This window comes from Pan troglodytes, chromosome X (assembly GCF_028858775.2).
Source record: "Pan troglodytes isolate AG18354 chromosome X, NHGRI_mPanTro3-v2.0_pri, whole genome shotgun sequence".
Classification (NCBI taxonomy): Eukaryota; Metazoa; Chordata; class Mammalia; order Primates; family Hominidae; genus Pan; species Pan troglodytes.
In genome coordinates this window covers 65384966-65402162 of record NC_072421.2, presented here as the reverse complement: position 1 = coordinate 65402162, position 17197 = coordinate 65384966, and the positions used below count along the sequence as shown (strand labels likewise).

Here is a 17197-nt window from a genome sequence, read left to right as displayed (position 1 = left end):
GTTGACTGTAGCAGTCTAAATACGGGCTTGTATCTAGCAGGCTCCATAATCAGATGCCTAAGCCAGATCCTCTAACATAGGAAGCAGCATGTAAAGTTGGGGAGGTGGGCGGTTGCCATTTTTTACTGGGGGTTTCTCTTTTCCTATCTACTTGTAAGACAGAAGTGAGATGGGGAAATGGAAAATTGTTTACTTGGAGTTTTTTCTTCTTTTCTGCTTTATTGACAAATATACTATATATATATACATATATATGTGTGCGTGCATCTCTCTGAATATAGTGGACAAGAATTGTGTGTGTGGGGGGGGGGTGGGGTGGGGAGTGAGAAGATGTAGGAGAAGAGAAGGGAGGTAGAATTTAAGTTACAGTCACTCAGAGACCAAGAAAGACTACTTGTTGGAGTCTGCTGAATTTCTTGCAGCAGCCAAACAATTGCATAATACTACAAGCATTATTACTCAGACTGGAGATGAGAATGCTTTGAAATTAATGTCTGTGTGCCTAACAGCTCACTAATCAAAGCTTCCATGCCTCATTTTCCACCCTGAGGAGAGTCATCAGTCTCTTTCAGTTTCATTGTGGCCAACATGACACTTCACTGCACAAGCCTGGGCTGGTGACTTTTCATCTTGGTCAAGATGCAGATTTTCTTCTTAGATCCAAATGCCAGTCCAAGTTTTCTGCAGGTGCTCGGTGCTTACATGTTTTTAATTGTTGACTGCTAGAGGGCTGAAATGTCCCTCAACAATCAATTTTTACTTCAACCACAGGGGCATTGGTTCCATGGGGTATTAAGCAAGGGGAAATATATTTCTATGCCTTGGTTGAGATCTAAAAAGTATCACAAGGTTGAACTGGACTGAGAAGAATGGAACCTGATTCCAAAAAAGGTGATGCAGGATAGAGATGCAATTTCCTGTTTACTTCCTAGATATCTGTTGTCACAGAAATATTAATAACAGATGAGCTGAAGGCTCTACCGATTTCTGGGTGGCTGCGTGTTTTTCCCTTAGTTCTACTTCTTAACAACGTGATCCCAAAAGATGTGCAAATGTCTCTAAAAAGCAGCTTGCTCAGGTAAGTTGTCTATGTATGTGTTCAGTATAAAAAGAAAATATTTTACATTTTTGTGATCTTAAGGAACACATCCCACAATCTGTAACAAGTGACACTCTTTTTAAATAATAAATAATAAAATGGTTTTAAACAAACAGGTTACCAACGAAAGTGAAGCTTTTTTCCTGAATTATTATATTTGCAAAATACTTGCTTTTGTATATATGGCCTATTGTGTGCTGTGTACTCAGTTTTCTGCCTACTACCTTTGGAAAATATTGCCTATGACATCATCTTGCTCTTTCAAGAGCAACTGAGGGATTTTGGAGCACTCACAGTAAAAGTAAACAACAATAAAATCTTTCTATTGCTATTACACTTTAAAAACTCAAGGATTTAAGTATAAATTTTACAAGGAGGTACTCATTCAAGTATCAGATATGCGGTATCATTAATTTTTATGATTAGAAAAATTTACTTCGCTCTAACCATAGTTCTCTAAGAGCAAATGCTCAGAGACAGAGTACAACATATATGTGCTATCCCAGATAATTTGGTTTGGAGGAATTAAGAGACAGAGTCTCTGTTTTTTCCATATGCAAAATTCCCTTAAGAACTACAGTTAGAGAGACATAAAGCTTTTCCCCTCCAAAGTGTCACCAAATATGTATGTAACCAATTTAGGGATGACGATTTAGGTCATGGAGTGGAAATTTCAAGGGTTGTTTCAAGGGTAATTTACAGACCAAAGAACAAAGAAACAAGAACCAAAAGCCACACTGTAACAGCAGAGAGAGAGAACAGACCCCAGTGGTGACTGGGAGCACAAACAAAGACCATTTTTCATCCACAAAAGAAGGGCTGAAGGGTACGGTGACATTGATTGTGTGCCTACTGTGTACCAGTTTCTCTACATACTTACAACAATGCCGTAAAAAAGATTTTATTATTCCCACAGTGTGGTTGGAGAAACTGAGGCTCAGAGAGGTCTGGTGATTTGTGCAAGGACATCAAGATAGTAAGTGACAGAACCAAGACTAGAAACAAGGCCTCTCTGTATCTGAGTCTATTGTACTATTTTCACTATACCACAGGACATCTTAAAACAAAAACCAACCAAACAAAAAAATCCTCAGAGTTTCAAAGTGCTGAGTCACACGTTGCACATGTTGATGCCAAAATTTATAGAGTAATTCTGCTCCTTGGTGCACACCTCAGTTATGCAGATCAGCCAAAGCACTCAGCTATCAAAGAATTGTGGGTAGGAAGCAGCACTTCTCAGAAATGAGACTTCCCACTTTCATCACCAGCCTGAGGGTCTTTGGAATTCTAGTCTAGAGAATCAAAGGAGAATGGAAGAAATCCCAGTAACTGAGTTCCACATTGTTAATTCTTTATGACACTCTGCTGCCTGCTGAACAGGAAGTAGAGGGGATTCAATCATTGGATGGTTTCTACAAATCTGTAATTTCTAGGCCTCCCACTTTAGCAATGAGGTTATGTGGTAGCACTGTGATGGGGTTCTGAGTAAATGTCAAAATGTTGGTCAGACAGTGTATAAAAGGACTATTAAATTCTACAGCAGAATGTCTAGATATTCAAAATATTAAATGGTCATTCTGCATGATGCTGGAAGTCACTACATTTCTTAGAAATAACTTCTTTAGCACAATCCTTAGGCCAGGAATATGTACCTGCAGACATTAGATAACTTGGGCAATAACCATGCTTTGGCCTAGGACAGTTTTGCATCCTATCCTTTGTGTATGACAACGTTGCAGACCCAACATAATTAACTTCAGTGGCATTAGTAGCTAATAGCATAATAGCATAATCTTATGCACCATGTGGTAAGGATGGTCTGCTTTTGATCATTAATGCATTATTGACTGATTCTTAATGACACACACATCTGCAAAATGATGACCTGAGCTAGAGGTATAGGTATTCTCTGCCTATAGGATAGAGTTTTTATCTATACCCATGTTTTCGAAAGTGTATTCCAGAGAACAGTGGTTTTGTAGGATAACAGGTGTTATGTGAATAAATGAGGTCCTGTGGTTGAATCAACTTCGGGAATCCTGAGTTACAAAGCTCCTCGGTTACTTTACCGCAGTATTCACCAGGACCTGTGATATGCTAATAAGGATTGTAAATCTTCCTGAGCAGGACAATGATATGCAAGTTTCCCTCACTTATTTGACAATAGAAATCATATTTTTCATGGAACATGTCATGGAACTAGTTTTCTCAGGACACATACCAGTAAACACTGGCCTAGACCAAGGAAACTGGCTTTTGGTATGAGGGTAGGCCTCTTATACAAGCCAGTTGCCTTGGTCTAAACCAGTACTTCTTCATATACGTGGTCAGTACTTGCAGGTAACAACCCAAATGGAGGTAACTAGCCCCAGGAACAAATCCTAGGTGTTTAGCAAAATTTGATGCTAGAAATTTCTCTCTAGCTGGCCTTCCTAAAATTGTCTCACTTTCTACAATTTAAACCCTCATCAACAAAACATTTGTGCTGCTGCCAGTTTTCTTTAAAGAAACATGCAAATAAACACAATGTCATCATGCCTATCCCATGCTCACAGATTTTCAACTGCTTGAAGTCTAAACTACCTAGTATAATAACCAAGTTTGCTTTCAATGTGGTTTCAGCTTGCCCTTACCATTTCCCCAGCTCTGGCCATGTTAAACCAATTGCTGTTCCTCAAACCCTCAATGCATTTTGTTCATGTCTCTGTGCCTTTATTCAAACTGTACCCTTTACCTTGGATGTCCTTTTCCTTCCATCTCACTAAACTTCTTCCAAGTGATTTCTTATTTTTCCTTTATGGCTAAGGTATATTCCTCATTACTGCCTTTCTCCTCTTGCTCAAATTTTTGAGGAAAGGAATAATATCTTATTCAGTTCTGCTTCCCCAAAATGCCTAGCAGAGTGTCTGGCACATAGTTGGTACTCAATAAATATTTGCTAAATGAATAAATAGGTGAGTAAATGGATGAAAAGATGAAAGCATGAGCTTCTTGGCTGGCTGGAAGGATGAATGGATAGATACATGGATGAATAAATGCTGTGAAGAGCCACGCCATGAATAGTAACTCAGCAGCGAAATCACTCTGTTGCATTCAGGACATGGGATCCTGAGGTAGCAATGCTGGGATGCTCTTGAACATGGGGAATGATGAGACAGCTGGCATCAGGGCTGTCTTCAACAATGGAAACTGCAAGGATGTTCATAGCGTCCATAACGACATCAGACCATGGCAATAGGCTCCTTGAGCCATCCTCTCAACTAGATAATTCATAGAGGTTGTCAAAACCTGTAGATATGTTAAGTTTCTATTCTCAGATGCAGAGTTCAGTCTCCTAGTAGGAAAGATACTTCTCAAATATGCTAGACAAATCTGTGAAGTAAATGCTGCACACCTCAGGTTCTCACATGGTCTAGGACTCCGTGTTCCTTCTCTTCTTCTGGGGTTTGGCTGCTACCTGAAATTTCTGAAAGGCCTACTACCTTCCATGGTCCAGGAGAGGAAGGAATCAACAGGGACCAACACCATTTACTAAATGCTGAGAACTCAAGAGTTGCAAAACGCAGAAATAAATCATGTTTGGGGAGGAATAGGAGGGAAAGTGGGAAGGAGGAAAGGGTCAGGGGAGAAGATGGCAGGAAGGGCACTTCTTTATTTCTCATTCCGTCTTGGAAACAAGGAGTGTACCCTTGGAAAGTGCGGAGAAAAATGAGAAATGGCTTTACATTTATCCTAACTATGGACTGTGAGAAAGCCACAGCTAATTCACTGGAGGGAAGGTCCTCATTTGGACTTTTTTTGTAAGTGTTTTCTGAAATGAAAAGTAGTCAAGGGATTTAAATTCGTCAAGCAATTAACAATATGTGGTTTTCAAATGCAGCCAGGAATGAATCATCTACAAAGAAAGGCTGATCTCTGTTGTGGATGAGCAGCTGAGAGTCTGAAGGTAGTCTTTAAGGAAGCCATTCTGAGACTCCAAACACCCTCAAGATTCTTTCAGAAACAACAACAGCTGCTAGAAAAAAAAGCAAGAAACAGGTAGGTAGGCCTGGAAGCAGGAAAGAAAAAGCTATATCTATTAAGTATCTCTGAACTGAAGAGATTCCATCACCAAACAGTGAATGAAACACTATAGAGAAAGCCAGATTAAAGATCTTGAGGCCTCAAGACCAAGCAGCCATCAGCTGAAGAGTGCCAGCTTCTTTAAGATACAGAGACAGCCCTTCTGCCCTCCACTCTCTCAATAATCTGTCTAGTCTACTTTTAGACAGATATCTTAAGTAGGTGTGAATGGAGGTAGATACAATTACGATGTATCAAAGCACTCAAGTCTCACTATCTATACTTCTGGGAGCAGGGAACAGACAATCTCAGAAAGGGCTGAAAAACAATCCTTTCTGTGTGGCTTTTTACATAGAATCACAAAATGTTAGCACCAGAAAGGTCCTCGGTGAAGCCCCAATTCCAGTTCTATGATGGGAAAACCAAGCATCAGAGGAGAGAAGGGACTTGCCCAAGGCCACATTCCTAGTTGCCATTTTGGAATATATTATATAATTTTGATTTGAGTGATGGGAATCAGAAGATAAAATTATATGAATTCTTCTTCAAGGTAATCAATATGTCTATGCTAAATCCAAATCTGATGAAAATGGAAGTCTAGTCCTTAAGGAATAGACAAGGGCTACTTTGTATTGACACTTTCTTTCTTTTCCATTGTTTGAGTAAAGGTGTGCTGTGCATTGAATGTGTAAGTTAACAATAAACTTGGGAGCGGGTTGTGTCAGTAGGGCAGGGAACGTGGAGATAAGTTCATTCAGCAAAATGGAAAGATTTGCTCTTCAAGCAGTGATTTAAGAAGGTAAACAACTGGGTTTTTACTGGCATGGTATTTGAACATAGCATATGATTCCCTTAATTACTAAAATTAGCTTCTGAACAGGATCCTGATGGTACTTTTTCGTTTGAGGTAATCAAGAGTGTTTTCTGGCGATTCTCTGCCTGTTGGTGCTGTTACATATTATATGGCATACTAAGTTACTTAGGGTAAAAGCCATCGGGAAGTGCTGTGTTACAGACTTTCCAGCTAAATTACTAGTGACCTCAATGTCATATTAAGCCCCCATATTTGTCTAGCATTTTGCTATTTATCAAGGATGTTCACATTCATCATGTCATCTGATCCTCATTATAACTCTATGAGGATGGTATTTCTAAATCAGAGATGAGGAAATTGAGGCTCAGAGGGGCACACAGTAAATAAAGGAGCTGAGCCTTTAAACTAGATCTGCCTGACTCTAAAGGCAAGGCCATTTACACAACATCAAGAATCCTGGTATCTTGTGAACACTTCCTGAAGTTTGCCAGCCTCAAGCTCTAATGCCTAGCATGGTGCCTTGTACGTGGAAGACACTCAAAATATCATGGGCCTGCAACTGAAATGAAGGCCAGTCACAGCACTTCTCAGCTTGTCTTCATTGTGTTCACCAAGCCCACTCAAATTTGAGTACTATACCAATGAATCAATTTGAAAATGTACTGAACCATTGTCACCAACAAATTAATTTACAAACCTGCATCTGACGGTTATATAGTATAGTGAAATTATCTGTTATACACAGGCTCCTTTTCAAAAGTGGTTCACTGTAATCACATCACAGGCTGCTTAATAATGGAGAATGTTGGCTGAGACATGGAATTAATGTTAAGATTTGCATCCAAATGTTATGAGGACTTTTGTTACCATTAAACTTTACCTGCATCAAAGTGGACTTGCAATTCATATTGCCAGATGGCAAGCCAAGAGGTTCCCTACTTGAGAGTCCCTATCTTTTATACTATACATAATTCACAGAAGGCTAAATAATTGACAGTTGAGTGTATAAGAACCCTCAACATGGGGCTGCAACATTCATATGGAGAACATTTTTTCTTGTCAATCACTTTGTCACCCTTCCTGCCTTTGCCTCTGTACTCCCTGACCCCAGTCCTACTTCTTCTCCACTGTAGACCTCAATTGTTGGATTTCTTTGGGGTGCACCAAGCAAACCAAAACAAGATTGAGTTTTCTCAGATATCTGAGTCTCATTTGATGTGGATGCTTGGAAAGCCACTCACAGAACATCTACCTGTGATGTTTGGGAGTACTGGATGCTACTTGAGATGATTCTTTTGAAATTGTCTCTCATCCAGCCTGGGTCAATTCATGTGAGGTACTTTGTTCTGTTTAAATAATACTACTGCCCTGTGAGGATGGGGAGGATATAGTTATCTATATGAAGATCCACACATGGCCCTGCTCCAGGATAAGAGAACTAGTTGTTGTCTATAAATGTGCACATAGGCAGACAAGGTATTGAACACCTCACAGAAAGCCAGAGATAGACAACTGGTCTAAATTAGCCTTAAGAGGAGAGGGGAGAGGGTTGGATTCTAGGCACTTGGGTTTTCCAGGCTAATAATGAATAATTGGGTATGAGGCTACAGTTGCAGGCACTCAGAAATAGGCTTGCCTTTCTTCAAATTCCATTTCCAAATCGAAGTGGATTAATGATCTTGTTTTTCTCATGAAAGACACATCTTTTTGGAAGTAGCAGGCAGCAGCGAGGACCCTGGCATTGGGCAGATGTAAACATGAAGAGATGGGGGAGTTTGGAGAGGGAAAATATAAGTGTCAATCAACTGATGTCAAGCCTTTCTGGAATGGTGACAACACTCATGGTAGACAGGTTTGTGGGACAGAGAGCCTTATGATAGAGGAACGCCCTTGAAAGAGCTGTATCTTCCATCTATCACGTTGCTGTGCTACTGAAAAAAAATGCTTTTGGAAATGGTCAATAGCTTTGCAAAGAAAAGGAAATTATTAAAACACCTGCTCATCTTTGGGAGAGATAGGATAGGAAATTGGCTCTGTGTGGCAGCCTAGTCACAGGCTCCAAAGAGAAGTAGCTTCTCATTCGAGGTGGCTGGCCCTACAACATAGGCAGCAGTTAGCTAAGGGATATTCCCAGGTGTTCAGGATCAGCCTGTGCCTGGGTCATCCTGCGCCTATGCCTGGGTCATCCTGCGCCTATGCCTGGGTCATCCTGCACCTCTGACTGTTCTGGATTTCTTAGTTCTCTCATCCTAGCTACCATTGAACAACATCAGGCCAGTATCATTAAGTCCCCTGGAGGCCCTGCCCAGTCAGATGCATCCTCACTCACCTTCTGTTGGCTCCTGATCCCTGCTTCACACCGCCTGCTCTAATGCTGAGCCCCGGAATGGGGATTGGTATAGATAAGGATTAAAAAAAAGGCACCAGCTGGCTGATGGCCACGTTGCCTATGAAAGGGTCAGCCTGTGTCTAGAGCGTGGCTGGTCCCCTTGGAAGCATCAAAGAAGAAAATCTGGTCTAAAGAGAGACTAGAAAATGAGGGAGAAGGGGGAGAGAGGAAGGAGGAGGAAGAGAAAGAAAAGTATCTTACCTCCCAGAGTCATCCCTGCTTCATAACATTTCCGAAGACGACAAGATGGACAATTTTTCCTTCGGAATTTATCAATAGTGCAATCATTTCTGCTGGCGCACAGGTACTTCTGTTTCCCTGGGAGAACAAATACAAGAGTTGATAGACCTGATAATGAGTTTCCAGAGTCTCTTTCTTCGGGTATTTCTAGAACAGAAAAGATATGAAATTGTATCCTACCACATGAAAAAAAGTGGACAGAGTATGGTACCAAACAATTTGATCATACAGAACCTAAATATTCAAACAGTTTAATTTGGCACTATATTGTTTGATTTCCATTGGTGTTTTTTTTAGGGATGAACAATTCAGATCCTGATAATATCTCCACTATTAGGACTACTCAATGGTTTTTAAACTAAGGTGCTCTACTTTTACCAAAAGTCAGAAATGCCCATGAGAAAATGATCCATTGTGGAACTTGTCACCCCTTTAGCATGGCGTAGAAGAGATTTGAACTCAGTCAATGTTTCTTCCTATTGATACCTGTAATCATGCATAGAATTACACTCGAGCTAATAAGATGCTTATTTTTCATAATATTAGTAGAGGAAAACTTCTATAAAAGATAACTCCATGGGATTTCTAACTGTTTTTAGATTGCTGGTGATCATACCCCCAGTCTTGCAGGTTATAAAAATCAGAGATAAAGCCCACTCTATGTAGTGAATCACAGCAAGTAAAAGGAAGTTCGATGAAGCCAACAGACTAACAAAGATCACTGTCATGAACACCTGGAGTTGTCACAGATACATAGAAGCGCACACACATACACATGCTCAGACCTAGAGATCCTCAGAATTACAGCTGCTCAAACATATTTTGCTCAATACTTTGCTCCTTTACGCTAGCACAATCCTGGCACACAGCAGGCTCTCAGCAAACGTGGATTGACTGACTAAACATGTAAATATAGCAGATGGATGCATAGACACACAGAGTCACCAGCAGGAATAGGCAAAAATACATCCTTGGCTGCTCTGAAACACGCAGAACTTCTCATGCTTGCAACCGTGCTCCAGCTTCAGCTTCTGCATCCCCTCACTCCTTTCTGTCTCTAAGTCCCTCGTATTTTTTCCTCAAATTTCTTGCTGTGCTTTGACTTACTGGATAGACTGGGATTTTAGGGAAGCTTCTTTAAGCAGAGGAAGAATGCTTGTGGTCGGAAAAAGAAAGAGAAACTAAAGAGTGATTGATATTTGAGAGTAGAAAAAAAAAAACAACTAAAAACACAAATTTAACTATACATCAGCTTTCCTCTCCCTTTACTAAGCCTAAAAAGTGAAGATTAGGCACATAAATACATCTATTATAGTAGGCTATTTTATGTAGTAGGTTCAGTAGTAACCAGGTCAGCAAAGAACTTCTTTTACTTAAAGTGCTACTTGCAAGAACATAAGATTAGTTTTATTGTAGTAAAGGATCCTTTTTCCTTTTCTCCTTTTTAACGTTTTATTTGTTCTTTTTCCTTTAATTTTCCTTTCTTCTTTCCTTCCTTTCTCCCTTTATGAAAGGATTCCAAAATGCTTGGCTTGAAGGAACTGTTAAAAATCACAACAGTACAACTCTCATTCCAAGGAGGAGTTCCAGGGAAGTGACTTACCTGAAGAAGCACACTGAATCGGAGGCCCCCAAAGGAAGAAAACTACTATTTATTGGGTGCCTACTATGAACCAGGCCTGTGTTAGGGGTTTTTAACATATGAGAAAACTAAGGTCTCCAGGCCAGTGCTCTTTCTAGCATACCACAGGATTTTATTTGCATAAATAGAACACATAATTTGCTAACAGCTTTATTTCTGTTGCAAACTGAGGACTACAATATGTGCACAGAAAGGACGGTGCTACGAGTGCTGTTCAGCCTTTGGGTGTTAGCTCCTCAAAAACAGGTCCTGTATCCAATTCCAGTGCGTTCAATTCCAATGTTGTAGCTGTTCTAGAACTGGTACACTCCCACAGTATTGGTACTGCTGCAATCATCAAGACCAGCTTGTTACATTGATTACTGAAATAAGCTTAGGTTAGAAAGTGCGTGCCTTCTTTGAGAAATCTCATCTTCCCCAGGAAAATACTTTCTTGGACCCCAGTTTGTCAAGAAATGGTTGCACCACCAATGGAATATGGCTCCCAGAATAGTTCTAGATTGCCCTTCTGAAAGAGAATCACTCTGTGAATGAGAGAGGTTATAGCGGAAAAGCATGAATTTTTTTTTTTTTTTCAATTTGGAACTCGGATAACTTCCTTAGCATAGTTCACACCTTTTCTCTGGGTACCTCTTGGTCTAAAACAAGGCGACCTAAAACGTAGATATTCTTTACAATTTACTCAGGAGTAAGTGCAAAAGCCCAGTACAACCAAAGCCATGACATATTAATTTAACATTTACTGATAATCTATTATGTGCAAGGCCCTGCATTGGGTATTGAGGTTACAGAGGAAAATCTCTAATGAACAAAAATACACAAATCCCAGATGAGAGAAAGAGCAGTGGGCTGGAAGCCCCAACATCTGAATCCTTGTTCAGCCTTATCACTAACTCACTATATGACCCTGGACAAGACCTTTTGCCTCTCTGGGCCCCATTGATTACATGAGATAGACTGGACTGGAAAGTCATTAAAATCTTTTCCAGCTCTAAGAATCTTGAAGGACATCTGGATTTCTTCTGCAATATATTTACAGAGTTTTTTTTTTTAATGTAAAGGACTTAAGTATTACTGGTAAGCAAGAAACTATCCAAAATAATAGTCTCTTGTCCCTGTATTCTGTCTTTTTAGGATAGTAACTTATTGCAACATTGTCTCTTACATCTAGAATCATTTAGTCTCTTGTCTTTGTTTTCTAAAGCTCTCCCAAAACTCAAGGTAGTTAACATTGCCTTAGAAAGGCACTGATGTTGCCAGTCACATGCAACATAAGCATAAACATGCTAATGTACATGTGTGTATTCATGTATGTGTGAGTGCATAGGTGTTTGAGTGAGTGTGACTGAATAATTAACACAGGGAATACAACACCCACACACTGGATTTTGGAATTATCTGTGCATATGTGGGTGATCACATAAAGCATAAAACACACCAAAACATACAAATGGGTACACATGACACATGGGTTCCTTCAAAGCAGAATGAGGAATTTAATGTTTGAAATGACACATAATAGTGACAGAAGTGGTTGAGGATTGCAAAGATGGATATGAAAGGAATCTTTTTTCTGTAAGTCCTAAAAATAAGACCTTATTTATCTGTACAATTTGGTTTAAGGACAAAGATAGGGGATGGAACAGGCAATCTCTCAAGACTGCTTCCAAGTCACTTCTCCTATCTGAATTATCACTTCCCCAAATGATGGTAGAGCCAAGGTAAAATCATTGGGCTGCTATTATTTCTTTCCTATTATTTATTCAATTTCTCCAAATATATGGATGAGGCTATCAGAGTTCTTAACAGTAACAATAATCACTCTCATTTGATTAGTTTACAAAGTTTAATAATAATCTGCAAGGCCAGGTGCAGTGGCTCACTCCTGTAATCCCAGCACTTTGGAAGGCCAAGGTGGAAAGATCGCTTGAGCACAGGAGTTTGAGACCAGCCTGGGCAACATAGTGAGACTCCGTCTCTATAAAAAAATGAAAAAAAAATTAGCTAGGTGTGGTGGTGTGCACCTGTACTCCCAGCTACTCAGGAGGCTGAGGGGCTAGGATCCTTTATGCCTGGGAGGTCGTGGCTGAAGTAAGCTGTGATTGTGGTACTGCACTCCAGCCTGGGTGACAGAGTGAGATCCTGTCTCAAAATAATAATTAAATGATAATAATAATCTGTGCAAAGTAAGTATAACAGGGATTATTATATACTTCATTCTAGGATGAAGAAAATGAGGCTCATTAATATGAAATTGGCTAGGACTTCCAGTACTATGTTAAACAGAAGTGGTGAGAGTGAGCATCCTTATCTCATTCCTGGTCATTGAATATAATGTTAGCTGTGGGCTTGTCTGATATGGCCTTTATTGTGTTGAGAAACATTCCCTCTAATACCCAATTTCTTGAAAGATTTTATCATAAAATGATGTTGAATTTTGTCAAATTATTTTTCTGCATCTATTGAGATGATCATATAGTTTTTGTCCTTCATTCTGTTAATACTATTGATTTGCATATGTTGAACCATCCTTGCATTCTAGAAACAATACTAGTCTTTATCACATCCTTGGTTTGCTGCAAATCACAGTCCATAAGGTTACAAATCTCAGACTAGTTGGAAAGAATTTTTAAAGACTTTTTGGTTGTATCACATCCATTCCTCCATACAAGGCTTGAATCCTCTCTGCAGCATCCCTGCAAAGTATTGTCCTATCTTTTCTTGAATACAGCCCATTTTACCTCTGGACTGTGTTATATGTCCTTTCCTTCCAGGAAACTCACTGTTTCCTTTTAGCTCTAACCCATTGGGCCTAATTAGAAACACAGAATCATTGGGCTGTAAAGAATCTTAAAGTGCCCAATGTGATGCCTGACACTTCACTTATGAAAATGGGCACAAAGTATTGAAATTACATGCTCCAAGCCACAGCAAGTTGGTGTTAGTGCCAGCACAAAAATCTGGAAAGTGGATCCAAAGGAAATATGGTGTGGGTGATTATAGTCTGAAGACAAAGCGTTCTGAGTGTGGCAGAAATCTTTTCTCTTTGTCTAGGAAGCATATGGCCTTGTGGATCCCTTCTCTGTATTCAAGTGACAGAGAACTGTGTAAATGGGATGTAATCCTGCTGTAAGGTGGTTCTAGAAGGTCCTCTATAACCTAAGAGACTGAAAAATTAACACAGGGAATACAACTTCCTAGGCAGCTCCCCCTCCTCAGATATTACAAACATTATACCCAGTTGTTTGACACTGTTAATTTCCAACAGCAAAGTTGTATCCACAGTCTATAATGAAGGGCTCACTAAAAGTCATTGTGAAATGACTGACAAAATACAAAAATCTTCTCATGTTGAAGTAGGTAAGGCCACACTCTAGAGCTGCAAAGAAATCACTCATTGAAATGCATAATAACTGTCTTATTAGAAAAATCTTAAACCCTTGACTACCTAAATAGTCATAAAATGGGCTGGCATGAGGTCCACTGCATGCCAGCTGGCTCTGAAATTCTTGACTGTCTGATGTTGCTCTGTGTCTTTCTTCATAGTTGTATCCTTCCATCATAAAACTTAAGTATGATTCAAAGGCCATGAGACAGCTTTCAAGTTTGTTTCTCTGTAGGATTTCTTCCTATTTCTGTTGTTTTCTGTCAGTCCCATTGGTGCTGCCATGCAGTATGGCTTGGGGTTAGTGTCTGATTATGATTCTTTTAATTTGTTCATTCTGAAAAATCCTGTTTGGAACAGAGGAGGTAAGGCAGAGAAGTTACCCACTATTAGTGGCATCACATTATGCAAACAAAGAAAAGAGTTGAGTCATCATCTTCATTGTTAACCTATAGAGAATCCTGAAGAACGTAGTATTTCTCACACTTTATATATATAGTGTTAATGCAGGACCTATATGAACAAAACAAAAAACTTCATGGTGGTATTTAAGGAAAGACCTGAATTAAATGCAAAGTTGTACCATATTCCTGGCTAAGAAGAAGCAATATTTCAAGGATTTCAGTTCTTTCCCAATGAAATCTAAAAATTTAAAACAACTCAAACAAAATCTTGACAAAATAATCCCAAAATTTATCTGAAGGAATAAAACATGAGACAATGCCAAGATATTTGTGAAAAATAAGAGTAATAAGACATTCCCTGCTGTACATTTAAAGTATCTAAAGGCATAATGATTACAACAGTTTGATACTGGCTCCAGCTTAGGTTGATCAGTGGAAGAGATCAGAAAAGCCAAAACCAGACACAGTATATGGAATATGCCATTCCAATTCAGTGAAGAAAGGATGAATTATTCACTAAATAATGTCAGAACAACTAGTGAATCATTTGGAGAAGAAATAAAGTTAAATTACTAGTTAAAATCAAAATAAATTCCAAATGGATTAAATATGTCAATTTAAAAGAGGAAATCATGTAAGTACTATTAGACAATACAGAGGAAAATTTCAAAATTTTTAAAGGTAGAAAAGGGCATTTTAAGTTATTGACAATGAAGAAAACATAAGTGAAGACAGACTTGATAAATTTCATTAGAAAACGTTTATAATTTCTTATGTGAAATAAACACCATTATAAAACTCAGAGACAAACCATAAACTAAGAATAATTATTAGCATCAAGTATGTAAAACCAATGGTCAATATATTCGATATATAAAAATAAACAGCACAATAGAAAAATGGGCAACAGACAGGAGAAAGCAGTTAGAAGTACAAATGACCAATAAGCATATGAAGATTATTTAATTTAGCTAGAAATCATAGAAATACAAATTAAATATCATTGTCTTAAGCCAGATTGGTACAGATTAAATACTACGTGTTGGTGAAGAGGTATTTCTGGTAGGAATAAAAATACTTTAGAGAGAAATTTTGCCATATATTTGGAAAAAAATTGGAAATGTGTATAAACTTCTAGGAATTCCACTTCTAGGGATGTGTTGTAAGAAAATAATACAATAAGCACAAAATAGAAGTTTATTGTAGCATTATTTAAATAGAAAAAGTTGGAAACATTTGAATGTCTAACATTAGGGGAATGATTAAATGAATTATTCCATATTCTTGCAAAGGAATGTTTTGCAGTTATTAGTGATGACTGCAATGTCTTTTTTCTTTTCACTTGGAAGTATATTCACAATATATTGGTTTGTTAAAATAATAACAAAAATGAAGTTACCAAACAATATACTTGGTTACATATCACTTTAATACTTAATACTTTAATACTTAAGGCCTTAGAGCTCATCTAAATCAAGTTTTTAAATTTCTAAATTGACAAATAATAATTGTATATATTTATGGGGTACAGTGGGATGTTTTGATATATGTATGCATTCTAGAAAGATTAAATCAAGCAAATTAACATATCCATCACCTTGCCTACTAATAATTTTTTGTGGTTAGAATATTTAAATTTACTCTTTTAGCAATACTGAGACATATAATACATTATTATTAACTATGGTCACCATGCTGTGCAATAGTTCAATATAATTTATTCCTTCTATATAACTGACACATTGTACCCTTTTATTATCTCTCTTTTCCTAGCTCAGTCAACTGCCTCCCAGTCCCTGGTAACCACCATTCTACTCTCTGCTTCTATGAGTTTGACTTTTTTCAGCATTATTCACAATAGCCAACATATGGAAGCAAACTAAGTGTCCATGGATGGATAAGTGGATAAAGAAAATGTGGTGTAATGGACACAAAGAAGGGAACAATAGACACCAGGGCCTACTTGAGGTTGTAGGGCGGGAGAAGGGAGAGGATCAGAAAAAAATTGATTAGATACTATGCTTATTACCTGGGTGATGAAATAATCTGCACAAGAAACCTCTCTGACATGCAGTTTACCTATATATCAAACATGCACATGAACCCCTGAACCTAAAATGAAAGTTACAAAAGAGAAAATGTGGTGTACATACACGATGGAATACTATATAGCCTTTAATGAAAAGAAAAGTCTGTCATTTGCAGCAACATAGATGATGCTGGAGGACATTATGCTAAGTGAAATAAGCCAGGCATAGAAAGACAAATACTGACTGCATGATCTCACTTATATGTGCAATCTTTAAAAATCAAACTAGTTGAGTTTTTTATAGTAAACTATTTTTAAGAATAAAACATTACATAGAAACTCTCTATATAAATCAGATAAAATTAAACCTAACCTGCCTGGGGTTGGCATAGGAAACTGGGAACTTCTCTTGTCAGGCCACTCTTTTTCTCCTCTTCCATGAAGGCTTAGCCTTGTGGTTTGCCTTAGCGAAACTCTGTAGGAGCCCCCCACCCCAGGGCTTTGTGGAACATTTTAGAGACCTACTGATTTAGTCCAATCTTCATACCCCCCTATTTTACAGATTGAGAAACTGAAACTCAGAGAATTTGCTTGAAGATCACACCATGAATCAGTGTCAAAACAGAGACAAGAATCCAGGTGTCCTCATTCCCAGTCCAGCAGTCCAGTGCTTTTCTCACATGAGATAACAGATGCAAAAATATCATATAAAGTGTAAATCACTATACAGATCATATATATTATTATTATATAAGAAAAATTAGGAGTCCTTTTGAATGTCAGAATAGGTGAGAACCTCTATGGAGATCATCTAATCCAACAATCTCATTTTACAGATAGGAAAGGGTGAGATCCAGAGAGCAGAACAGACCTGACCCAGATTACACAATGAGTCAATAACAGAGATGGAACCAAAACTCAGGTATCCTGCCCACTATATTCTCAGTATTTTCTGCACATTTGCTTTGTTAGTTTGAAATCATTTCCATATTTATTATCTCTGTATGATCAGAAGACACAGATCATTCCTCTCGATTTATAAGAGGCTATATTCACACTCAATCCTTCTTCCCCTAGCCTCTGTCTATTTTGCAAGCTTTCCATTGTGTTATTACCATGTAAAGATATTCAGC

The 17197-nt window shown here is 38.4% G+C and overlaps 1 protein-coding gene across 6 annotated transcripts in view; it reads right to left on the bottom strand.

Moving 5' to 3' along the window:
- The window catches only part of AR (androgen receptor), a 184727-nt gene that overhangs the window by 35778 nt on the left and 131752 nt on the right, over window positions 1–17197 (bottom strand). For 5 of the 6 annotated variants that reach the window (XR_008541895.1, XR_008541896.1, XM_054676212.2 and 2 more), the window contains 1 exon segment: window positions 8566–8682. Coding sequence is in view for 3 of the 6 variants with exons in the window: in XM_054676212.2 (XP_054532187.1) it covers window positions 8566–8682 (117 nt within the window). In the remaining 3 variants the exon portion in view is untranslated. 6 annotated transcript variants of the gene reach the window in all.